At 34.5% G+C, this 27,882-nt stretch overlaps 1 protein-coding gene across 3 annotated transcripts in view; it reads right to left on the reverse strand.

Annotated features, from left to right (window-relative positions):
- Positions 1 to 27,882, reverse strand: part of TMC1 (transmembrane channel like 1) — a 202,054-nt gene that overhangs the window by 91,807 nt on the left and 82,365 nt on the right. For all 3 annotated transcript variants that reach the window (XM_036239376.1, XM_036239377.1, XM_036239375.1), the window contains one exon: positions 2,138 to 2,185. In XM_036239376.1, the coding sequence (XP_036095269.1) occupies positions 2,138 to 2,185 (48 nt within the window). The remainder of the gene's footprint in view (positions 1 to 2,137; positions 2,186 to 27,882) is intronic.

Below are 27,882 nucleotides of genomic sequence, written 5' to 3' on the forward strand. Positions count from 1 at the left end.
CTTGTCAGTAGACACATAATTATTTGTGTGAAGTAGTATTATATGTTATACAGACACTGTTCAGTGGAGAAATAATCTTTCCCAATCCCCCCCCCCAAAAAAAACTCACAAAACAATTATATCTCCATTTGCACATCATTTCAATATTTCTGATTTATAAATGTATCTGTTCTCTTTGGATTTGCCTTTGAATTGGTTGTAATGCCTCACCAGATTCCTCATTCATCAGTTAAATATGTTCATTTTTTGAATGTTTTTATGATTTTATCTTTTTTGAAAATTATTTTTCACTCTTACTTACCTAAACTTTTTCATTGATATTTCAAATCATTGCCAACATTACTAAAGTGCACTAGAGAGAAAGAGCAGGATAACTTTTCTAACTAGGTTTTGAAAACTATACTCTGTCATTAAAACCAAGAATAAGTTTTCATTTGTGAAATATTGCAGTAAATATCATGTGTTATTTGAACCCCATTCTGGCATTCTGAACCCCATTCAGACTTTATTCTTTTATTAGCCACATTAGTCACTAATTATAGAAAGGACAGAGCATGATAGGGATTGAGAAACAATTTCACCCATAAATAACTCAAGAACTCAAGTAGCCTCTTAATACTCTACATTTTTGTATATTTGGTATTAATAGTATTAAATAGCATTAAAGTTGCAGAGTTTTACCATGGATGAAAAGTGTACCATTATATTTATCTTTTACCACTTAGGAATAAAAATCTGTTCTTTAATATTTTAACTAGTTTCCAAATACTCAAATTCTAAAAAAAAAAATAAATGTTTTGCAGTTGCCTGCTAAATGCAGATTTGTATACAATATTATATTTTGGAATGGGCTCAATTCGGTATTGAAGGGTAACAGAATATGCCAACTCAAAATGTTACTGTTGGAGTTCAGAATATACCACCCCAAAATATGCCACTTCGGTATATCTATTACTGAGAAGTAAACACTTTTTTAAAAAAGTAAAGGCAGGAAGAGGTTTTCTCTGAACTCCCCTTATCTGCCTAAAGACAGTTTCCCCAATAGAATTCAATTGTCATAAATGCCCTCCCCAGGAGTTTCATACCCAAGGGAGGTTGACTCATATCACAGGAGAGACTAGATGTAGATGCCGCATGCAAACAAACTTTGTCACAAACTATCAGACCTCCCATCTATTTTTCTAAAGCCCCACTCACCTTTCCTAAAAATCATTTATTCTCTTAAAAGCTTACGTCCCTCTTCCTTTTCTTTATTAAGATGGTATTTAAGTCTAAAGTCTAAACCACCTTAGAGAGTTACTTATTTTTCCCGTGTATCTTCCATGTACACATGAAGTATATATGTTAATAAACTTCCATTTGTTTTTTAAATCTTGTTAAACTGTCTTATCTGATAGGGGTCTCAGCTAAGAATTAAGAAGGCTAGTGAAAAAGTTATTTTTCCTCTCCTACAGTATTCAAGCCATATTATCCAGGATCTGTGTGAGATTCTGGTATGTTTTCATACATATTTAACTAAATTAATGAAAACAATTGGTATACTGAGGATTTGATGGCAGCAATAATATGCTTGGGCTATTAAATTGATAGTGTTAAGGTTTCATCGAACTGAACTTTTCTTGAGATGTTGCTTTTCCTTTTAGTTTTGGTAAATTCAAAGCTTTTGCTCATTTAATGATTTTTCTCATGTTCCAGCACATGAGTGATCTATATATCTGGAACAGGATTTCAGGCTTTTGAGCTGAATTTACACAAAGGAAAACCAATAAAGCAATTTGGACAAAATATCAATGAATTAAGTACAAAAGAATTTGCTTATTCATTTTAACCGAACCACTTGATTAGTTCAGTCAAAATGGCCAAACTATTCCATGGTGATAGACTCAGCCTTCGAGAAAAGCTTTTAGGAAATAGACTTTATTTAACAGAGAAAATAGTTGAGAAATAAAAAAAGCAAATTTTTCTGGGCTACCATCTACTTGATGAAGAATAACTTATGAATTGGGTGGAATGTGTGTCTGCCAATTGAATGGAATCTACAGTAAAGGTTCTACTAGCTAGACTTGGTCTCTTTTGTGAGACCATCAAAAGTCATTCCACAGGGGAACATATCCCAAGTAGGTCCACCCCCACTTACTTGAACTTTCCTCAGTATCGTCTTCTTTTTCCTCCACTTGGATTTGTACTGTTGAAGAAAGAAAAAAACATAGCAATCCTTTAAATGATGGCACTGTTGTCAGAACTGGTTTTTACTTATTATTTTCATTATAAAGTTCTTTTGTGTAGTTAATAAAAATATTTTTCCGTAAACTTGTCCAAATGAACACTTTTTATTAAAGATACACAGCTACAGCATTTCTCTGTTCACTGCCTTCAAAGATTTGCAAAACACATCAATTATAAGCCTGTCAACTCGATTTAAAATAACTTCAACCAAAATAAATTCCATATTGCAATAAGTAGACTTGGGGTCTGTTAGTTTATTTTATTCTATGATACATTGAATTGTTTGTAAAGTTATATCCACATGCACAAATGATTTGGTTATTACAACCAAATTGACTTATTAAAATAGAAACTATTATATTCTAACCAGCTACCCAGTGTCAAAGAGCCTTTCAAAAAAGATGCTTAAAAACTGATATTTCCTATTTTGATTATTTCTATAGGTATTATATAGATATAGACTAAATTTTCCAATATATGATTTACCTTAACAATGTGGAGACAAGTGATATTACAGTTCTTTCTAAGACAAAGAACATTTCTTCTGTTTATCTCTCGCTCAGAAAGCATCTTGTTTTTAGTTTTGCTTCATATTTTTAAAGGCATGTAAAAGTTTTATAAAATTTTTAATGTAAAGAAATTTGGGAAAATATATTAATTGACAGGTATTTTCCCCTTGACAACTATTTTCCATTTATGACAGGTTTAGTCAACCAGAGACAAAGCAACTTGGCATAGTATAAATTAGAATAGACTATATCTTTAAAACCATAGTCTAGTAGCTTGCTTACAAAATATTAATTTTATCATATTTCTATTTAAGGTAGATGGGCATAAGTCAAAAAAATAAAAAATAAAAAGCAAACATGACAAACAATGTTGCTGTGAATACAGGAAACAGTCCCTGGTTTTGTTTCTGCTCGTGCACTGTCAAAAGTTATTATTCAAAACTTGACAGGCATGTTGAAAAGGCACCACATGCCAAGAGTTTAAATTCCATTCACAAAGAAGATTCTTATAAAAGCTTTTTTGCCTTTAAAAAGCATCTGCATAAAATTTTTTAGGATATGCAAAAATGTTATCACTCAAGGTCAGCCACAGAATGTGAAAATGTTCTTTTGTGCATAGTGGACATATGCCTCTGTCACCGGCTGTAACTGGATCTGCACAGGACAATGATCTTTATGTCACCACTGAGAGTTCTCAATAATGAAGGCAGACGCTTCTAAGAAGATCTTCTATATTCAACAATAATAGGTCACGGTCTTTTATTTGCAATTAATGCCACTACCAACCTTCTTCGGCCAAAGAAGAATTCTCTAGGAAGGCATTTTAATGCTATAAGATTCGCCTTGGAGCAGCATCTGATCAGTGTATATAATATAGAAACAGCTAAAGACAAACAGCAAAGGCTGACACACAGCATATTCTGCAACATGCTAAGCCAAAGCAAAAATTCACATAAAAATATTATACTCATTTGTGATAATCAACTCACTAGACATGATTAAATAAAGTTATTTAATGAATACGAAAAAATACTAAATGAACAAAAACACAATAAAATCTAAAGGAAGGCTCATATATTAAAATAAAAGCAGAAGAATGAAATGTCCCAAGCCAAGGAGATGAGCAACAAATCAACTTCCTCTGATAATCAGGGTGAGAAAAAGCAGGGCTGGAGCCATGAATCATCTTCTCGGGTACAGGAATGATAGTCATAAATGATCATTAAATAAAACCTAAAAATCCATAAGAAGAGACATGCCTGTGGCTGCAAGTAATGAACAAAAAAAGAAAAAAAAAAAGAGCTATGGTTTCTAAGTGATATAATGAAGAATATTGCAGAAATAGCTTCTTTCCTCCTCTAAGCTGACTTTCCAACAGCGATTCTCGTCTGCGCACTGTGCATGATTATTTGCACATTCTCATTACTCAACAGAATTCCTTTGTCTCAGTGTTGAGTCAGGGGCCATCAACAGCCTTTTATATATTTATTGGGATCATAATTGGCTTGTTCTTGATTCAAACCATCAGCAAAAGCATCATCAGCATCAAGAACTAAACAGCAGCGCTATGACCAGGAGATTTAAGATTCCATCAAAAGCCTCAGACTAAACTTGATTTTAAAGAATATTATTTGGCCTGAAAAGCAACTGTCAATGCTGGTCTGAATCTCTTGCAACTCAAAGCAATTCTAAAATATCAAGCTTAGAAATCCCTCCAAGACAAAAAGCCTGTGCAAAAGAGTAACTCAGAACACTTAAATGGGAGCTACAGACTGTCTTTTCATTCTCAATTTTTGGTATGGCCTACAGCCATCTCTTCTTTCAGCAATTCCTAGTAGTTCATTCCCAATCATATGATCCTCTCATACCTTGGCTGCTTCCCAAAGCCTATTGATAATGTACTTTAAAAATAATCTCTCTCCTGGGGAGTGATGGGAGGACAGGGCAAAGAGAAAATGGGTAGATCCTGGCAAAATGTTGGAGGCAGCAAGCAAAATGACATTGACGTATGCTTATTTAAGAGAGAAATATGCAATAAGAGCAGATGAACTCCTAGGCAACCCAGATCCTCATTTCATGCAAACAGACCCAGTAATTAAAAACAGTAAAAGGAAACAACAGCAAAATGTCACATTTCAGAGGCATTAGGATCACTCAGATGTTGTTCTAGTATTTCTGTTTTAATCTATAGCACTGAAAGTAATTTATGGGTTCTCAGGATCAGAGTGGTCTAGTGGCTGGAAGAGTTAAATGGTATTGCCTGTTCCTCTGACCCATGTTTAGCTCTTGAAAGGATGCTTGTAGCACCAAGTTATTGCTTTGGAAACTGAAAATTCATTTATTCCATTACATTCATTGTACATTCAGAAGAAGGGTGAGAGTAAAATGCTCTGGGGTGGGAATCTGTAGATAGACTGTATGAGAAAATACCACTGCCTTTAAGAGATCTTGATATTTTATGACAGTGAGATCCACAATTAGTTATGAGATTAGTGAGATCCAGGTTACTTGGGTTATAGCAGCAATGTATTAGTTATGTTTATTAGGACTTTTGGGGTGTTTTATTTCCAGGGCTCTTTTGTGTGTGTGAAGAAATGTTAACACTAGCCCCTTGTATAAAAATGGGATACCTTTCACCTCAGACTAAACTACTCTGAGAAGGATACTAATGAATGCTATAACAAGGACATTTCCAAATCTCAGCTGAATAAAGACAACCCCAAGATTTTCAGCCTGGGCAACCAGAAGGACACAGTTGCAAGAAAAGAATATGGGAAAGTTGTAGGGAGAATAGCAAAGGTGGGAAGATCAGGTTGAAGATCAGGAGTTTCATTTGACATGTTGGATTTGAGATGCCTATTAGACATTCAAGCATAAATTGAATAGGCAGTCAAGTTTGAAAGAAAAGTTTGGGCTGCAAATGTAAATTTGGAAGTTATTAGTTATTGATGCTATTTAAAACCATCAGGAAAATAAATGTAAACAAAACAGAAAAGAAGACACCAAAATTGAGGACAGAGAGAAGAAGAACCAACCAAAAAGATTGAAAATGAACAATCGATGAAGCAGGAGAAAAATAAAGGATTGTGGAAGACAAGCAATATGCATCAAAAAGATATGTCTTAGGCTTATAAGTCCATATTTTGAAAATACCTTAATTTAACAGAAAGTAGATCATCTTCAGCTATTTCTCATATCAATGCTTTTCTTTAACAAGACTTTAAAAGCTAAAGAGAAAATGTGAACAAAATAAATATACCTTTTTTCTTAAGATAGTATATTCCAATGTAAAATTTGCCTTAAGGAAGGAGAGTTATGAACCCTTTAACAAAAACATGAAATCTTTCCCTTCAAGAAGGGAAAAAAAGTGAGAAGACAGATTAGTGAAACTATAAATAAATAAGCTTTAAAAAATTTTTTTCTTTTAAATGTAGCATTCATATTAATAGACACTGTGTAGCATTTATGCTCCAAAAATTCTAGGTCCAGTGCTATTCAGTAGCTGCTAAAATTGATAATTTTTTATCAAAGCATTAATAATGATAATGGTAATACAGATTATGATATGGAAAAATATATATGCATATGAATATATATAGATTGATTGATTGATAAACTGTATAATCTACAGTCAAAAACAGCATTTAGATATTCTGCTTTTTCTAAAAACCATAAAGAAGGTTAACTAATCCAAATTTCAAAGGGAATGTGGAAAGTTAACCATAAAGAATTTTCCAACAGTGAACCATGTGGATGCTAGATAGGGTCACCAAACCATATTGAGGTATCATCTCCCCTGTAGAGAACACCCCAGCATCATGCTTCCATTCATTTATGACAACATTATTGTTGGTGGATGTGAAGTAGAAACAGAAGCCATTGTCTGTGAAATGGAATAAAATGATGGGGTATGATTCTTTTTCCTCAAGAATAACATCTACCTAAGACATTAAATCTGATTAGTTATTTTTGCTATGTGGGGGTAAAATAAATAAATACATACATACATACATACATACATACATACATACATACATACATATTTTTCTTCTCACCCTCAACATTCTTCAAGTTGGGCTGATAAATTAACAAAGACAGATTAACAGAAGAAAATTAAATTTTAATACATGCCCATGGGGATTCACATAAGCACGAAAATTCTGAAGACAATGAGGCAACATTAGGTATATATGACATTTTAGACAAAGAGGAAAAGAGGTTTTGATTTTAGAAGTAAGAATAGGAGATTTACAGGTAGTTGAGAAAGAGTAGAATACATTGCCAGCAAATTCTTGCTAAGCAACTCAGAAACAATGGGACCAGTGGATATCTAGTTAACAGGCCCCTGTCTGAAGCCTCCTATTTATTATACTTAATTTGAATTCAGCTAAAACAAACATCCTAAGATTTTCTTCCTAAAGCAAATTTTTCTGTCTGAATCCCCTGGGCAGGAAAGAGGGGGAAGGAGGTCAAAGATTCTTTCTGAGTCTTTTGTTTCTCAATAAACAGCTTAAAGTCAATTTCCTAAAAGACAGCTTCAGGCTGGCAAAATCTTGGTCCCCTTCAGCTACTTTTAGGTAAAGACAAGAAGATGCTCATAACGTTTGTTTTATAACAATCTCAAGTCCTTCAAAAGATGAATTAAACTTAATATTTTGGAAGCCATTGAGTAAAGGCAAGAATTATTTAGTTTTTATATCAATCGACCACCTTAATAAACCTGTAAACTACATGACATTTAAAAAAATCCTCAGGAGTGGGAAGCACCAAATGAGACCATTACCCTTAAATATCATCAAGGTATCTAGGTGAAAATTTTGACAGACCTAAATGGATAGTTCTGCATGTGCCAGCATCTTTTTTACCTTCCTTAAGACCACTGAAAAAACAAACTATGGGACGCATAGACTCAAAAATACACCAATAGAAACTTGTCTAATAAATGTTAAAAGGCTGGTCAAATTTTCAAATATTATAATATGTTGGAGATACTAAACAGCTCTTTTAAATCACTGTGGTTATAAAGTTACAAAAAGAATAATAATTTTAGCTTTTAGTAAGATTCACCTGAGACAGGAGGGAAACTTCCTGCTGTTAAGTTAGTCAGAAAGGTCAGCTGCTGGAGCCTGATGAGTTTCACAAGAATATCTAAACTAGGGTGCCGCTTATCTGCCTTAAGGAGCCTTGGGAGACAAACCTCAAAAATTCTCAGGCCGGCAACAAGGGCTGCGCATGCGCAGTATGGCCTAAGAGTGTCCCTAAGGTGACCTTTCCCTAATTTAAATCACAGCCACGGGTGGAGATTTAAGATGCTAATAAAACATGAGACGCATGAAGTAGTATGTAGTTGAACTGTTCATGCACTAAAAAGAAACTGCCTCTCCACATGTTGGAGAGGGACCGGAGGAATATGAGGGATGGCCCCTACCCTCCAAGTGCCCATAAATATAGCATACCGTAAACCTCAGGGAGCCACATCCATTCTCTTTCGGAGTGTGCTCCCTTGGTGCATCAAGCTATCACTTTAATAAACTTTTCTCTCTGCAACACTGTTTTTCCCACTTTTCTTGATTTCTATCCTGAGAGAGGCAATGACCCCTGCGTCGGTAACACACCCTCCCAGAAGAGAAGAGCAGGCAAGAAATACAACTGTTATGGTAGTTGTCATTCTCTAATGTTTTTCCTTCTAGATTAATTTATTTTTTGAGGCGCTGGGGACTTTAAGAAGTAGAGAATAAATGGCTGCTGTGCCTGCCTTATTAATAACATAATATAAAATATTATAGTTGCCAAGTGGAACTGGATGAATTCTGTAGAGAAACACTTAACTATGAGGTCCTGGAAAGAGAATGACTAACCATGACTAACCCTGAAAAGAATTAGAGAGAGAGAGAGAGAGAGAGAGAGAGAGAGAAGATCCTCTCAAGATAAAGATCCCCCCTTCTATCTTTTTACCATGAAAATAAACCTTTTTAACACACATAAGAAGAAGGAGGGGAAGGGGATGCACACCAATTTTTTTTTGTACTTTTTTCTTTGGTTTTTATTATACATGATATTAAAATTAAACACAGGCTAAGTGAAGTGGGTAGCTGATATGTTTCCAAAGTCTACCACCCCTGAGTTTGAAGAACAACTATGAAATGTTGAAGCATAGTTCTTCAAATAGCGAATTATATACGGGAGTATTTGCAAGGAACTTCAATTAGATATTTCATGACACCATTAGGCTACAGAAAAAAATAAAAACAGCTTTTATACTATATGGTTTGGAGGGTTGGGTTTTTTTTAAACTACACATATTCAAGAAATAAATAGCTTTTTACAAAGGCATTTAGAGCTCTCTGTGGTTACAAAAAAGTAGTGGTGAGTCTTGCTTTTTCTTTGCATTTAGCTTATTTTGAGGGAGGGGACATTTCTTATTTAACCATGCTGTCATAATATATAGTCAGAGTGTGTGCTCTCGCATTGTAATTACCACCATAAAGGGTAACCACTGTAAATAAGTGTGCTGAAATGAAAATACATTTGCTTGTTTGAGTTTTTGTGGCTAGAATCTTTCATAGTAATAGGAGACCAAAAAAACAACCAGATGAAAATAATGTGTTATAAAACCTTGGCAGCTATGCTTATACCCTCGGATTGCTTAGAACAAAAAATAATCTTTCTGTCCCCCAAAGAATTTCTACAATATCCCAAGTCATGTAGGATGGCTGTCAGGATTTATGGATAAACAAACAAAATGTAACAAACAAGAAAACACTAAAGAATTACGGAATGACTGAAAGCGGACAATTGTTCCTAGAGCAAATGAAGGAGGAAGCGAGGCTAGCTGAACTCTGTACAGTCTTCACCCTTCCTTTCTAGCAGGGCTTTTGTTCACATTGAAGATGCTAATTACTGCTCATTAGCATACATTAACAAATGTTAATGAGAGTCTTCTAAAGAACAAAAGGCAGGGTGGGGGCAGAGTTGAGCAGGAAGAAGGCTGAATGCTGAGGGAAGGACTGCAACAGAAGACAGAGAAAAGGAAAATGAGAGTGGTTTAGGACTCGGATTTGTAGTCGCCCGAATCCCTAACAAAATAGTAATTACACTAAGAAAGATGAAATAATTCAGTTCATTTTTTTCTATAAAAAAAGGAAAGAAATAAAAAGTCATTTAAATAAATCATTCTTTTTTCTGCTCTTTAGCTCTTTGGGAAAAATTATGCTTTGTAGGATTTGCTACTGAATATTAGGTAGGAACATTACCTAATATCGTCATCAGTTAATGAAAAGGAATTCTGAATTCTAGGTGTCCTCATGAGCTTGTAAGCATTGTGACCAGCCATCTATCAGAGTCTAATATTTTCCCCACAGACTCAATCATATTCAATAAGACTAAACCTGTAATTTGTATGTGGTCTGTAATTTTATTAAAATAGTTCACACAGAATGTGTTATATGTGTTAATTTATGTCATAAGGGCAGCTGGTTAACATTTGAGTACTATAGCTAGTAACCCATAAGATTAGAATGAAGATTTAATATCTAAAGGACTAGTCAGAAGCACTTCAGCCATTTCTATCTCAAATTAATGCCGGACGTTTTATTAAATGGAGTAATGCTTCTTAGAAGTAAGTTTTGTGAAATTAAATGTGATCAAGGTACATAGATTGGCTAGCTACATTATGTTTGCACCCTGTACTTGTTTTCACAGGGTCAGAGAATACACTAGGCTCAATAATCGTCTCCTTTTGGAATGGTAGGCATCCTTGGCCCACGAGTCCCAAATAGTACTAAATGGAGGATTTTGTTATCTGACAAACTGCTATGAAGTGGGCAATATTATTCCCATTCTTCAGATGAGGAATCAGAGAACTAAAGAGTACAAGTGGGTAATTAGCCTCAGCTAGCACAACTAATTTACAGAGCTGAGATTTGGCTTAAAGTTGCCCCAAATCTATCACCAAACCCTATTAATTTTACATCCTTGAATGTGTCTGTTTCTTTCCATCACCAATGTCAACATCACAAAAAAAGCTCCCATTGTCTCTTTCCAGGAATACTGAATTAGTCCCTCTTACTCCTATTCTCTATCCTGCAGCCTACTGCATACAGTCATGGATGTAATTTTATAGTACTCGTTAGCTATGTTTGTTTGGCAACATACAACCACCAATTTTCAAAGCCGCATCTAATTGCCTCTTTATAACAGCTAATAGGGTAAATCTTCTCATCTCCTTTTTTTTAGATGACTTGACGTAAAAATAAACTAACAGTTAAACTTTGATATTCTCAAGGAAACATCAGTTTTCAAGACTCATCAAAATTTCTAGTCATTATAGAATATCAGAAGAATTAGAAGTTTTTTCTAAAATGTTATATATTACATTTTGTACAAATAACAAATGTTTTGGTTTAAGTAAATCCAGAAAGGCAATAGGGAATAGAAAAAGGTAGATGAGATGATGAAAGAAAGACCTAGGCAAAACTGGAGTCAGGAGATAGAAGTATACAAAGAAAGTCTTGAGGATGGAGGAGATAACAGATAATTACATTTACTATCTAATGCTGAACATAATAAAATCTTAAATACAAGGGAAAACAATTAATCCATTTGCCTCAATTAAAAGATTATTTTAAATTTATGATAAAAATGACAATCGTGCATTGGCATAATATCTTCTAAATAGCCAGGGAAAAATTAGAACATTTTGGGTCAAATATATTGGGAACTTGAAAATTGAAGAATATTTTTGAAATATGGGTTTTAGAGAAAAGAAAAGGTAAGAAACTAGGTTAATATAGAATTTTCTTTAGTGGGATGAGAGTTGGGAGTGTTACAAACTAACACATTAACAATTGTTTTTGTTCCAACACATAAGTATGAACCTAGTATAGACTTTAAGGGCAATATTATCAACACAGGAGAGAATGTATATGTGAGATTGATGTCTCATCTTAAAGACTGTCAGTCATTGGATGAAGCCTATCCACTTTGGGAAGGGTGATCTGCTTTACTCAGTATACTAATTCAAATGTTACTCTAATTCATCTGACACATCCAGAATAATATTTAACCAAATATCTGGGCAATCTGTGGACCTAAACAAGCTGACACATAAAATTAATCATCACACTCTTGTATGAATCCATGTACCCTCTCTCATACTGGGCACTGAGCCTTACACAGAGTAGAAATTCAATAAACATTTACTGCTTTATACTAGATGAAGTTATCTTTAGAATATAGTTCAGATATAGATAATCAATTATTAATATCCATTCTTGTTCCTCACTCCGCCCACAACCAATACTGATTGATAGCAAATAGTGGGATTACCTCTTTCCACAGTATAATTTGCTGATTTCCTTTGGATTATCTGATTCCTTCAAGATCATGAAGTATGGTATTTAGTTTCCAAATATTTGAAATTTTCTAGATATCTTTTGCTTTTGCTAATTTAATTCCATTGCATAATTTGAGGCCTTTCAAATTTATTGAGATTTATTTTATGTCCTAGAATATAGTGTCTCTTCAAAATGTTCTTGAAGAGAATATGTATTCTGCTGTTCTTAGAGGTTATATAAATGTCAAGATGGTTGATGGTATTGTAGAAGTTTTCTATATGCTTGCTGATTTTTAGTTTTTTGCTTGTTCTATCATTATTACAAAAAAAAAAAATCTCCATCAATTATTGCAATGGTCCTCAATTTTTTTGGCACCAGGGACTGGTGTTCCTATGAGAATCTAGTGCTTGATGATCTGAGGTGAAGCTAAGGTGGTGATAATAGTGCTGGGGAGCGGCTGCAAATACAGCCACTTCCCTGCTACTTACCTTCTGTTGTGTGGCCTATTTCTTAACAGGCCACTGAATGGTACCTGTCCATGGCCCAGAGGTTGGGGCCCCTGAATTACTGTGATAGCGGATTAGTCCATATTTCCTTGCAGTTCTATCAGTATTTGCTTTGTGCATTTTGGAGTTCCGTTATCAGGTGTACCAATGTTTAAATATATCATTCCCTCTTAATAAATTTACTCCTATCATTATGAAATGACATTCTTTATTTCTGGTAATATTCTTTGTTCTGAAGAAAACTTAGGCATACTAATATGGCTACTCCAACTTTCTTTTTGTTAGTCAACGTAGTATGTCTTTTTCCATTCTTTTACTTACTTTTAACCTCTTTGTATTTAACCTCTTTATACTGAAATTGGGTTTCTTACAGGGAACAAGTTGTTGGATCTTGATCTTTTTACCCAATCTGACAATTTTCAACTTTTAATTGGAGCATTTAATTGCATATCTACACGGTTGAATTTAAATCTTTACTCTTTCTAGTTAATTTTTTTTTTGTCTCATTTCTTCTTTGTCTCAGCTTTTCTTTTTCTTTAGCCTTCTTTTGGATGAATTGACTTTTCCAATGATCCTATTTTATCACCTTTTATGCTTTCTTCCATGTAACTCTTTCTGGTACTATATTAAGTGGTTGGTTTAGGGTGAAGTAGTATTTAGCTAGTCACAGTTTACCTTCAAGTGATATTATACCATTTTATGTGTAATTTAAAATCTTACATCAGTATATTTCCATTTCTTACCTTCTAAACTTTGTGTTCCTGTTGTTACATGTTTTATAGTTCACTAATCTTTTCTTCTGCAATGTCTAATCTGCTATTAATCTCAAGCAGCCTGTACTTGAGACACCATAGTTTCTATTCATAGAAATTTAATCCCGTATTTTTAGTTTCACTTACGTCTCTATTTAATTTTTAAATTAGCCTTTGAATATGTGTGATGCAGTTATAACAACTGTTTGTTCACTAATTATATCATCTGTGTCATTTATGGGGCAATTATGTTTAATTGGTTTTTCTCCTAATTACGGGTATGTTCATACTTCTTTGTATCATGGTAACATTTGAGTGCATGATAGATATTATGAATTTTTTCTTATTGGGTGCTAGATATTTTTATATTCCTATATGTATTCTTTAGCTTTGTTCTGATATTACCTCAAATAGTTTTATCCTTTAGCGTCTCACTTTTAAGCTTTGTAAGGTGGGACAAGAACAGCATTTAAGCTAGGGCTAATTTTTCCCTACTGCTGAGGCAAAACCCTTCTGAGTACTCTATCTAATCCCATGAATTATAAAGTTTTATAATCTTGCTAGAGGAAAGAAAAACTATTTCCAGACCTGTGTGAGCTCCAGGAATTGTTCCCTATAATCTTTCTGGAGGTTCCTTCCCTGACCACATGAATGTATGGATCATTGCTGGGACAATTATGGGATCACCTCATTTGTTTTCCACCTTTCAAAAGCCCCTAGCCTTTGATATCTGAGGTATAATGTCTCGAATACTGTTGTTTTATATATTTTGTCCAGTTTTTTAATTTGCTTTAGATAGGAGAGCAAAGTCAGTATCTGTACTCCATCTTATCAAATGAGAAATCTATTCATGCTAATGATCTAGAGGTCTTTAAGTTGAGTTCTCTTTTTTTAGTCACATGGGAAATAAACATGAGATAAGAGCCATGGCTGCCCCCATCTCTTTCTTTTTTGTTTCATGCCTGATCACTTCCAGGTGACTCCACAGGGCATTACCAATTTTGAGGAAATAATTACATTAATTAACTATGACTCCCGTAAATAGAAATAATGTTTATAAATATTTTAATGATATGCAGAAATATTTAGGATATATATTGTGCAAAAAGATTATAAAAATTATATGTTATAGGATATATGATGTCTGAAAAAATAAAGAAGGGGATAGACTAAAGTATGCCAAAATGTTAGCAGCCATACCTAAATGATAAAACTGTGAGAAGTTATTTTCATCTTCTTTAGACTTATTCTTTATTTTCCAAATTATTATAGTAGTGTATATTATCTTTCAAATGGCAAAGTTGTGTTTTGTTTTTGTTTTTGAGAATGAGATTTAGGTTGACAAAAAGTGGGGAAAATTTTGAGGGAAAGCTATAGAAAGTCAGAGGTTACTCCTTAGCTATGTCTCCTAGGAACTCACACAAACTCTTCTTTGCTTTCCCTTGAAGTTATAAAACATACCCCAGTGTATTTGTAAAGAAGGCTTAAATTATAAAACATCGTAAAAAATAAAAATAAAAATAAAAAAAAAAACAGGAATAGAGCAGTCAGTATTTAGTAAAAAACATTTTATCCCAGTGTTAGGAAGAAAGAAGCTAACTCATAAAATGTTAACAGTGCTTTTCTTTAATAGTGGCTAAAATGTTACAACTTGTAATGGAGCTCAGAAAAATGCTTCTGGAACATTCTAGAAGTTTAAAGAAAAGTGATGTGGAAAGATATTAGCCAATTAATTCCACTTTCTCTTAGTTGACAAAATAAGAGACCTCGGTTGATTAGTTTATTCTTAGGTCAAGCTCTTGCCATAATTCTCACTTTACAGAGAAAACAGTAGTGAAAGAGGTCTAGATAGTTTATCCATTAATTCATTTGCTCAACAAGAATATACTTAGTGTCTGTGGAGACAAATAAAGTAGTAAGAAAGTCTTAGTACTTTAGCTGAAGGAGAACTGATTAGTTCTTAGAATCAGACAGACCTGAGTTCAAAAACAAGCTCTGCCACTTCAAAAAGTGTGACTACGGGCAACTTTTTAACCTCTCTGAGCATCAGCTTCCATTTCAACAAATTATGAAAATGATCTCATAAGACTTGTGATAATTAAGTAAGTAAAATATCTGCAGTATACAGAAGGTACTCAAATCTATGCTATTCTAATGAAACCTGGAGAACAGTAAAGCAAGTAAGATATTTTCTTTTGATTCTAGGGGGTCCCAGTTTAGTTTGAAGACAAGATGTGCACCCGTGAAACATTTGTTGTAGGACAAATATAATTAACTACCCTGATATTTAATGTCAAGAATAGGAGCTGAGAGAGCCAACGTCTCAAGGAGCTGAAATGGTCAGAGCAAGCTGCATGAAAGATGCAGACTTAAAACTGAGTCCCTAGGTAGCAGGATCTTGGAAGCTGTCACTCTCATCCTAACAACAAGAATGAAGCTGAACAAACTGAAAAATCAACTCTTCTTAGATCTGTCAGAGAACTGAGGTCACAGAGCAAACGGCAGTCCCCAAAACTGGAGAGACAGTTAAGAAGATAAAGAGACTCACATTTACTATGGCAGAAACCTCTGCAAGAACTGTTCCTAGGTAGGAAAACCTAAACTGCAATTGACAAATTACTGCAGGTCCTTGTGGACCACTCTGAGAATTAAACTGAATCTTTAAAATAGAGTAGAATTGGTAAAGAGAAAGGACAACTCCACTGGCGAAAATGCAGGTGGGTGTGGAATTTATAACAGTAAGTGCTATTACCTGAACATGTTACTCATAAACGATTTAAAAATTACAAGGATTATAAATGTTCAGGGTCTACAGAGAAAAAAAAAATGATGATGACTATATTACTACCTCAATTTGCAACAGACTAAGTGGATAAATCCATTTAAATATGGTGAATTGTATGTAGGTGTTTGTTTTTAGTACTTCCCCCAATCCAACTACATGTGGTAGTACAGGAAATTTTTAAGAATACATACCTACAAGACAAAAGCAAGAGGGGACATTAGCAAATGAGAGATCTCTACAAAATTACAAAAATGAAAAAAAAAAAAAACCACACAGAAAAGAGGTTTCTTGTTTTTCTGGGTGAAGGGATGTAGTGCACATACATTTTTGTAGTGGATGCAGTGCCAAGTAAGAGGAAGAAAGCCGACTTACACTGCAGATTCTAGGGGTCAGATCTTAGAGGCCTGAGGGAGAGCCCTTGGATGAGATGTGAGGTAGAAAACTGACCTAACCTGAAAGTTAAGCCTGGAAGTTTCCTTTGTTACTCCCACCTCACTGAGGTTACCAAAGCAGCCAGACAACCAAAAACTATCAGTTAGCATTAGTTTTCCTACCCTGGTTTAATTTTCTTCATAGCACTGTCAGCACATGGTATTATGTTATCTAGTTGTTTAATTGAGCCACTGTTTATTTTCCCCACAAGCTAGTAAGCTCTGGGAAGGCAGGTCTAGATAGTTTATCCATTAATTCATTCAATCCACAAGAATATACTTAGTGTCTATGGAGACAAATAAAACGCTAAGAAGGTCTGTACATCTTAGTTGAAGAAGAACTGTTTTGTTCTTAGAATCAGACAGACCTGAGTTCAAAACCAAGCTTTGCCACCTCAAAAAGTGTGACTATAGGCAACTTTTTAACCTCTCTGAGGATCAGCTTCCTTTTCAATGAATCATGAAAACAATCTCATAAGACTGTTAGGATCTTCAACTCTTTGTCCTTACTATGTGGCAAATAGTAAGCACTCAGTAAATAGCTGTGGCATAAATAAATGAATAAATGAATGAGCGAATGAAGAATAAACAAAACAGTCCATCAATGATTGGTAATACAGACATTACCAATCAATAACTTCCTTCCAGTCTCAGATTTACTACATTTTCCCAAGGCCTGGGGCCTTCAGATTAGTATAGGAAACTTTCTAAGAGGAAAGAAGATTATGAGCGAAGTCACAAATAAGAAAGGGGCATGAACCAGGAAGGGAATATAGACTTGCCAGATAGATTAGGACTGCTTCTTCAGGGCTCTGTCCTACTCTCCTTAAAAGATTCTATATTTTCTTTAACTACATTTTTCATACCTCTCAATATCAAAATATGTTTTAAGGTAGGTATAAATCTTTCCTCTTGAAATTTTTGATATTTTAATTTGACACTGTTTCACTACAGCATTCATGTAGTCCGGTAGCTCTGTCCTTCATGTGACCCAAGCCTCCTCCATTCAGCGGAGATGCAACTGCAAGATTGAGAGGAACCACAGCAGGGAACTGTAAGTTGTGTTCTCTCCTGGATGCCATTACACAGGACATTCCTCTTCATAGAGAAAGCAAATGTCACTCACTCCTGAATGGGAAAATTTTCCCTCCTAGCAGTTGGTGCTGACAGGTCACAAGTATCAGGCGCCCTCACCTACACCTAGACATGGACCAAGAGAAATTCACTGGGAACAAAAAGTTAAACAAATTTTTTAAAAGAAACAACTATTAAAGGTTTGTTATATGAATCTCTAAGTCTATAAACTAAGGTGGTAGCATGGTGCCAGACATAACATTCAGGTCTCCTGACCCACAATCCGAGTCACCAGTTGCCAGACTTGTGGATTCCAAAGAGGAGCTTGCGATGGTTTATTTCAGTTTGCAGATGCTCCTACCCATCTCCTCCCAGGTTGTTTGAATGCAGTGTTAAAGCACTCTGGGTGTGATATTCTACACTTGAAATATCTTTGTACCACTTTCTATAACAACATATCTAAATAAGTCATGGGGTCTAAAAATAGACCTACTTCCTTAAGTTCTACCTTTGATCCCATATAACCTGCTAAGGAAAACAGTACCAGAGGCTAACTTCCTTTTCTAATACCCCTTATAACCAGGAGATAAAAACAAGGAGTGGGGCCTGAGACTAGAATTGCCTATATCCACCAAAATGCAGGTCTCAGGAGGTGTCTTATAAATGTCTTATCCACGTACTTATTCGTACAGTCCACCATTCCATCAATATTTACTAAGTCTTAACTATTCTTGTGGGGATATATTGAATTAAAAGTTAGGCATGCCCCTTTTTTCCACAGATCTTCCAGTGTAATTAGTAATATAATGATATGTCCTAAAATTTCTGGAAGAGTGCTGATCACAAATACTTTGCTAGCTATGATATGTTGTGAAACTTTCTGTTTTTCATTATTAAAAAAACCCCAACAAATTGTTAAATGCATAGCTTATTAAGTGAGTACACTTTCTCACATATCATTAAAGCAAAACAAAACAAAACCTTTGAGTGACAGTAAACATCAAAACATAAAATATGAGCTCTGACACATGCAAAGGCTTCCTAAAGTGACAGAATGGCTCCCAGGGGAGAATAAGTGGCCAAAATAATAGTATTAATAGACTTGAAAACAAAGGAGTCAAAAGAGAGGAAGTGTTCAAAAAAAGAGGCACAGAAAATTTGAAGCCAAAGAAGTGATGTTAGTGCTTATTAAACAATAACCACCTAAAGAGATCTAGAAACCAAAGAAGACAAGCCATTCTCATGTTTTCTTTCTGCCTGCAAATGTGGAATGTTCCATCAGATCTGGATGAAATATCTTTCAAGTCTATCAATCTATTTTGGCCCTGATTATGGGCTTTCCAAATGTAGGCATCATAATCTAGTTCCTCGCATAGATTTTGTCTAGGGTTATAACGTGCCAGGAGGCAGACACAAACCATCAGTGAGCACGGCAACTAGCCAAGTGGCCACAACAAACTCACTTCATTCTTGGACTTTTACAAGCTTGTAAATTTGAAAAGAAAAAAGTTACAAAATAAAATTTAATTTAATAAATCTTAAAATGTATATATTTTAAGAAACACAAACTGAGAAAAAATGATATGGCCAAGTGTCTCAACATTTGGTCTGGAAAAAATAGTCATATCCATATTAGGGACATATATAACGTCTCCACTCCAAAGCACTTGAAGAAGAATGACATGTAAATGATGCATACTTAACACCACAGAAAGTATGAAGAAAAAGAAATTAAGTCCTACTGAGGAAATACAGAAAATCATCACAGAAGACGTGGTAATCAACTGAGACTTAAAGATGGGTAGAGGAATGATAAAGATTAAAAGAGGCTAAAATGATTACTTCAACAAAATAAAATATAGATGTTGGAAAATGTGCCAGGCATGCAGGGAATGGAGAACAGATCAAACAGATAAGATATGAGTTCAAAGTAAGACTAACTTCAAATGGCAGAAGACCACAACATACCTGTTTGAGAATTCTAAATGTCACATAGCAGCAATCCAGAAACATCTAAGCTTTCTGATGAAAGAAGAAATATAATGGAATAATACTTTAGGAATTAGGCAAGACCTGAAAAAATATAAGCCATAGCTGAAAGCTGAAAGGCACACTTTTAACTACCTATAATTTATATTCAAGTGTAAATATAATGAATTGATATTTTCTACCCAAAAGCCTGTATGAAAGCCAGCTAAAATGAAAAGTAGAAGACAGAGCTTTAGACTACTGGGTCCTAGGTCAAAATGGTATTATTATAATACAGGAAAGCACAGGAGAACACAAATCTTGGGTTACTTTATAATTTTGACTGGAACTGGCAAGTATCTTCTGCAGAGTCCAGGAGATGGTTTCCAGAAAGAACCAGGAAAAATACACTTAAAGATGTATTTTAAAAACTAGAATACATTTATTTTATAAGTATTCAGTGGAAGGTTAGCATCGTCAATATGTATCTATAAGCAAAATTTCCAGGTGGAGTCAGAGAAGCTCCAGAACTTTGAAAACTATTGTGTATTAGTGGAGTTGGAGCAGAAGTAGAGAGGCAGGAAAACTTATTTGAGTCAAAACGTATTTTCAAAGGCAGCCAGAATTAGGGGAGGAGATGCCATTGTATTGGTCAATGCCTCTCATAAACTAAATGTTTAAAGACTGGAGGACTGACCTGAACGCAACTCAGTAATTTCAGTGATAAGGAAGTATATTTGAAGTAGAGAATTCCACTTGGCAAATTAATCATATGTAAAGGCTTGGGGTAGTTGTAATCTTAACTTTCACACAATATTGGTTGCGGGGTTAAAAAAAAAAAAATTGTTGGGAAGGCTGTTTAATTGGTTATTACCCAAGAAGTGTCATGGTGTTGCATATATGAGGGACTCATTTTCAGTTTACTTTAAACAGAAGATAGCATTAATATCAAGGGGGTAGAAAGGCCTCTTCAGTCTACACAGGAAAGTCAAAGACAACCAGGAATAAGATAGACCATTAGCCCTCAGGAGTAGAAAAGACTTGTAGCATCATGAGTTAGAAAGCAATGATTATGAACTCTCTGTCGCAGGTAATTAAGGCCCTGAAGTCACAAATAGACATCCCAGCTAAGATAAGACAGGAGCAGAATGGAGAACACAGATGGTAGATGAGCCATACCACCTCCTAAGAAATGCCTTAGCTATCTTACTTTAAGGTTCTAACTAGTTCCCTTAAGAGGAAGAACTGGATATTTATATCAAAACATATTATGTGTCATACTAACTATAATTGTAGTTCACTTCAATAAGTGTAGCTTCATGAAAGAATAAATAAATGTTACCTAATATCAAGCTCCATCAGATTTCACTTTCCCAGCCCTGAATAATATTTTAGGCAGATCCTATAGCTTTCTGGTCATTTACATTTATAAGAACCATATCACTTTGATAATTCATATTCATTTTCTGGTATTAAGGTATTAAAATATCTAGTCCAATCTAAATTAAAACTTCAATTTCATATTCTATTCGAAGCATCTCCCTCTTTTCACTCATGTCAAGAACCACAGAGACCGATGGGGATGGAATAGAGGCATCTCTTTGACCATTTTTCCTGACTTATGCCTCCTTCTCCACTCACTATGTGGTTTCTGGTTCTTGCAAGACCTGGAACAGTAGAATAAGTATTGAAAGGGCAAAAATGTTAAGTATTTTGCTCACATTGGGTGGCCATTATGCCTTGTGGCCCATCTGTGGCTATTGCATAGGAAAATTTATGAATTCTTCAGAACTATCCCTTTTGTCCTAAGGGAACTCACACATTACGGTTTCTTGACCTGGTTAATGCATTCTCCTGAGGGTCTTTTGCAAAACTCCCATGGGTATTACCCCAAGAGCTCACCCCACAGGCAGCCTCTGTAACTATACAACCGTCTTGGGTAAGGAATCATCAAAATCACCTAATCCCCATTACTTTCTACTGCATCTACTTTGCCCAAGAGGAATGTATAAATACTTGCCTTGATAAATTATGAAAATGTTAAACTGCTTTTAATAATTGAATAATATTTGAATAATTTCTAATCAAGACATATTCCTATTTGTAGATAGTACATATTATTTATTCTTAGCAGAAAATTGTTTAGGATGGAGTGAAAAAAAGGAAAAAAAGGTAAAGAAAGTTAATATTTATGGAGGATCTTGTGCATATAAGTAAGTTAGATGAAAAGAGATGAAATGATTAGTTATAGTGAACAATGACCATTTTATTATCCCAGTTACTCTGCTTTTATGGGAACTTTTGTACCAACTTCCTAATATTTTCTGAGAACTGTGCCCTGACATAAACATACATATATTTATTCACCCACATCACTGAGAAAATGAAAGCTTTGGGCACTCTTAGCCTCAGTCTTACCTGTCATGTCTACTATAAAAGAGAGAAAATCATATGCAGCCAGAAAAAAAAAATGAAAATGAAGTAGATTCTCAGAGGTAAGAGACAAAGAGAATTTTCTGGGTTTGCTATTATGCTTCAGTCTCTGGTTCTAGCTGAGCCTGAGACTCAACTTTATTCTAACTTGTGGGTTTTATGAGTCCTCAATCTCTCCTATTTTTTAGCTTAGGCTAGCTAAGCTGAAATATGTTCTTTAATTAAATTGACCTTAACAAATATGTCTATTCAAGATCTAAAGCCTCCAAGAAGTGAAGAAAGAATTCAAACCTGGGTCTGCATAATTCCAACATTTGTTCTATTACCCGCACTGCCAAGAGATAATGACATGGTATAGTGATAAGAGCAAGAACAGGTTTGAGATGCATAAACACAGAACTGTAGCAGTCATAAATCTGATGTAATCATCTAAACATATTCAGTTGCTCATATTCATATCTGCTGAATGCTTTAGCTCTGCATCCAAGAGATGATCTGGATAAACTGAAGAATGCTCATTAGAGAGCCATAGAAAAAGATTAAAGAGTTGGAAAAGACAAAAAGTGCATAGTGTATATTGTCTCTAATGCATAGTGTATATTGCCTCTACAATTCAATCCACACTTCATATCCTACACCCAATCATCTTTCTCATTATGATCTTATACTGCTTTTTAACTTTTTCTATATATTTGTCTGATCTCTTCAAATAGATTATGAGTTTCTTAAAATCAAAGAGTGTCTGTTATACTTTTCATTGTATTCAATAATCAATAAATGTTGTGTTAATGCATTAAAATTAAAGGTACACAAATTGTTCAAACATAAGGAAATAAAAGGATAATTTAATAATAATACTAGTACTAGTAAATATAAATCTCTACATTTTATCATTGTCTCACTTAATAGAGTTATAGACTTCATAACTCTCCTTCAGGTCCTTCTACAACCTATGAAGACATCAGACAAGAGTGGAATTTCATCTTTCTTTTCCCATTATAAAAAGACATATGGATATACCCAATATTTATTAGAATTGGCATAAGAAACTCAAATACTAAAAATCCGTATCACTGGCTAAAAAGCAGGCTTATAAGAATGTCTCCAAAGCAGAAAAATATGTTTGAAGATATTCTCATTTACCTGCTTACATTTTCTAAAAGTTATGATAACTAAAGAGAATTCTCAAATAATTAAGCCCAAGCATACTGTAATCTCAGTATTGGAATTTTACTGCCAGCTACAATAAAGTAACTCAGAATGCGTTAACTCTCTTTCCATAAACAACTAAAAATCAGATAAAATATATGAAACATCTCTTTTCAGACATTGCACAACAAACAGCCCAAGACAATGACCTCTGAAAGAAGGGAAGCAAATGAGATAAGCCCTGACATTGCCTGATCATTTTGCCTGAGAGTTTCTAGGTTGCAACACAGGAAGAGGGACCCAAACAGAGGCTTCTGATCTTGCTGAGTTGAGGAGACATAGTTATGCTTTTAAGGAGTCCAAGGTAGCCATAATTTGTGGGATAAAATATCAGAAAAGAGCTACAGAGAAGAAAGCTCTGGAGATCTGCAGATAAATCCCTTCAAACTTAGATCGAATACTAATGTATGCATACATGTGTGGTTACTACTACAACTAAGAAAAGAATCACGAGAGAAGAGTGGGCAGCATAGTTTCTGGAGATCACAAGAGTCAAGAATAGTTTAGGTTTTCCACCAGTTAGAGAGGAGAGACCTCTTAATTCATGGAGCATTGGTTAGAGTCTTCAGAGAGTAATTGCCTAGACCGAATTAGCCCTAAGAGAGCTTAAAGCAACTCTCAAAAGCATCCAAGTAATTCAAAGTACTTTAACTGCATCCCAGAAAACAATTCAACACTATATAAAGGAAGGCAAAAAAAAAAAAAAAAAAGCCAAGACTCAAAAATGTAAAATTCAACATTTCCAACAGGTAAGCAAAAAAGTAAGAAAAATAATGCCTCCCAATTAGGGGAGCAATCAAATAAATCAACAGGAACAGACCCAAAAATGACAGATGATAGAATTAGTAGATAAAAATAATAAACAGTTATGCGTGCTCATACACACACACATGCACGCATACACACAAAGTATATGAGAGAGAAATGAAATTATATCGTTGAAAGATTCTTAAAATATATGTAAAATAATACATCATTATTTAAAGGTCAAGTGTGATAAGTTAAAGATGTATATTGTAAACCCTCTTAAATGGAGTAACAATGAAAAAAGATATAGTTAATATAACAATAGTAGAGATAGAATGGAATTTAAAAATACTTAATCAAAAGAATGTAGGAAAAAGAATAAAGAACAGAGACTAAAAGGGACAAAAGAAATAAAATAGCATAAAAACATATTAAACACCATTAGTCATAAGGAAAATGCAAATTAAAACCACAATGAGATACTACTATACATTTTCACTAAAAGGATAAATTTAAAATAATTTACTTGTAATATCAACTATTGGTGATAATGTGGATCACTAGAATTTTCATATCCTGCTGGTAAAAATATGAAATCATACAGCTACTTTAGAAAGCAATTTGGCAGACTCTCATGAAGTTAATCAAACACCATTTAATCCAGCAATTCCAATCCATAAATTGACACGCAAAAAACACTTTTACTCAGATATCCATATCAGCTTCATTCCAATTTATTCCAAATTAAAAACAACTAAAATACTCCTCAGCTGGTTGGTAAGTGAATAAACTGTGATACACCCCTACAATGGAATACTACTCAGCAATAAAAAGGAACAAACTACTGACACATTTAATAATGTGGATGAATCTTAAAAGCATTATGCTAAATGTGAGAAGCCAGACACAAAAGAGTACTTACTATATCTTTCCGTTGACATTAAATTCTATAAAATGCAAACTAATTCAGTGGCTAAAAGATTAGGGATTGCTTGGGGTCTTGAGTGGAGTATATAAGAGATGAGGGTGGAATGTATAGATTTATGCCAAAGGGCCATAAGGAACATTTGGTGGCAATGAAATTTTTCATGTGGTTGTTCTTACAGCATTCATACATTTGTTAAGACTTGTCAAATTGTACATTTTAAATGTGTACAGTTTATTGTGCATAAATTATACCTCATTAAGATTGTTTTTAAAAATGGAATGAAAGAAATGAAATTAAAATGGTGTCACTATTTTATCACTCTGAGGAATATCATTCTTTATCACTGATGTGCTGTCCATGTGAGAGAAATTTTGAAAGCTCAGGCCAAGTTAAAGACAAGTGCATCAATGCTCCTAATTTTAAAAGGCCCACTCTGGCTTGTAAAGCAATGTTTTGATTCTGGTTTTGTTCAGCTAATTGTTTGGCACCACCCTGAACACAGAGGTTAATCTACACCCTCTTTGAGAGAAAGACATTGTCATATCACGTCTTCCCAGAGCACATAAAAAAAAATAAAATTAATTGTTAAATGAATTTAAGTGATCAAATGAATAAATGAATAAATAAAGAGTGAATTTTGAGAATTTATGATCATAACTCATCCATCTGTCTATCATCTATTTATCTATCTACCTATCTATCTAATTTATGTTGTAGGAAATGCTATCTATTCATCTTTAAATGTAGTAAAACAAATTTAAAATTTTGAAAAATTTGTACAAGCAAACCTCAGGTTTATCTTCACATTGTTGAAAAACAAAATTCATATGGCCAAACAATATATGGCAACATTTATTTTGCCACCATTATTTTGTATGTCATTTCAGAGTTTATAATGGCTTTCTCCTCTTATCCCTCTGAACCATCCTTCCTCTCTTTTCAAAGGGCTTATCCACCTTCATCCACCACTATATGCTGAAGTTGTCCAGAGTACCCTCATTGGCTATATTCTCTTGTCTCTCTATATAGTCTTCCTGGGAAGCCATGTGATTCTAGTAATTTCAACTTCCAGATGATGCCAAACTCTATCAACAACACTCGCTTCTCTCCTGAGCTCCAGAAAATATCTTGCAGATAATCAAGCCACATCCTAACCAAACTTTTTTTTTTTCCTGGTGCCTTTCTGTTTTATTTTTTGAGGGGATTTCCTTCTACTAAGTTGACCAAGCTGGAAACGGGAGTCACTTTTGATAACTTCCTCTTCCTCATCTTTCTGCATTCAATCTCATCAAGTACTAGAATTTCTATATCCCAAATGTTTTTGTAGTCCCTTTCTGTATCAGACAGAAACCTCATGTACCTCATGAAATTCTTTCAAACACACCTCCTTCCCTATGGCTCCAACAGCATCCCAGCCCAAATCAATCACTTGTCCTTGAAGTGCTAAGCATAGCTCAGAGTAGACTACCTGCAAACCCAGTCTTAGGGCCTCTTCCACTTCCAGAGACCCTAAATCTGGCATCTTACAGAGATGTCCTATCAAAGGAGCTCGATAACACAACTCGGAAGCATGTTAACTCTCCATGGGGTAAAATAGGAGATAGGAGGAATCTAGGCAGACAAATTTACTTTCCTCCATCTCTTCATGGGCTGCTCCTAGACATAGTGTTTCCTTGCATTCTGTCTAGAGAAGTGTAGTATGCTAAGCAATATCCTGCTGTTTGACCTGCTATGTTCCTTCATGGTTTGCTGAAAGTGGTAGACAGCACAGTAAGATGTCACATGTAGCCATCATGGTAACTCATCACTGCACATTGTACAGAGCTATTGTTATGATATATTATGTAACCCAAACAGGCAATGTTATCACTCTTTTTCTTTCTTATGAAGCCCAAGCAATCTCTAAAAAACTTACATCTGTTATATATTAATTTGTGTCCATGTTATTAAACATATACCAAACATAGCTTTCATAGAAAAAGTCTAGAAGAAGAGACCTAAATGTCAATGGTGATCTTTTTGTGGTAGGATTCTGTATTTCTGCTGATGTCATCATTTAATATTTTTTTGTAAAATTTATACATTTTTCTGCAACAACATATATTCTATTCATAAGCAGAATAAGATAAACTTTTCAACACCTGTTGTAAATACGTAAATAAATGATAAATAATAGCATTGATAAACAGCAAGGATAATCAATTCCGATCTTACTTATTTAATGAGATGGTGGTAATTTAAGATAGCCTGAGTTATTGCAGGTTTTGGTAAAAGTTGTTGGAGATCTAAAAAGAGCCAACATCATCACTACCAAAAGAGCCTGAGAGGCTTGAAAGATCCCAGTTAGGGAAATCTTAAAGGTGCTGAAGTCTAGCATCTTATTTAAGATTTGAACTCTGCCTTTATTAATGGAAAACCAACTCCACTTGTTAAAAGCCAATCTACAGCTCTGGGCTATTTCTAATGATTTCCTTTGAAAAGTGCATACTCCCTCAAAAGAAGTTGTTGTTTTTGTTACCTACTTCAGTAATATTCCTAAGACTGTCTAGATGTTTTGAAGTCAATAAAATTATTGAGCATATAAAATAGGATATTTCTTTGATTCTCAAGAAACAAGACTGAAGCTGGAAGAGTTTAACAGGTTATCCCTAAGTGTGGTATCTGTCTCCACTTTCCATTCTATGATTAAATAAGTCAGATAAAGGAATGACGGCACTGAGGCCATCTAGATTAGAAGTCCTATGATGAAAAGTAAAGATGTATTTCCAGGTTTTCCATATTTAAAAAATACTACCAGTTTGTCTTTTGGGAACTTAAATGAAGCTGACAATAGTTCCAAATGTAAGCTATGTAAGCGTCATGGAATCACAGCTGAACATGCCACACATTATCTCCATGGTACTGAAAAGCAACTCTATGACAAGTCACAGCAACAAAAAATGTGTTTTATCACATTGCTCGCCCCTTCACAGAAATATC

This window comes from Rousettus aegyptiacus, unplaced genomic scaffold (genome assembly GCF_014176215.1).
Source record: "Rousettus aegyptiacus isolate mRouAeg1 unplaced genomic scaffold, mRouAeg1.p scaffold_m13_p_3, whole genome shotgun sequence".
Classification (NCBI taxonomy): domain Eukaryota; kingdom Metazoa; phylum Chordata; class Mammalia; order Chiroptera; family Pteropodidae; genus Rousettus; species Rousettus aegyptiacus.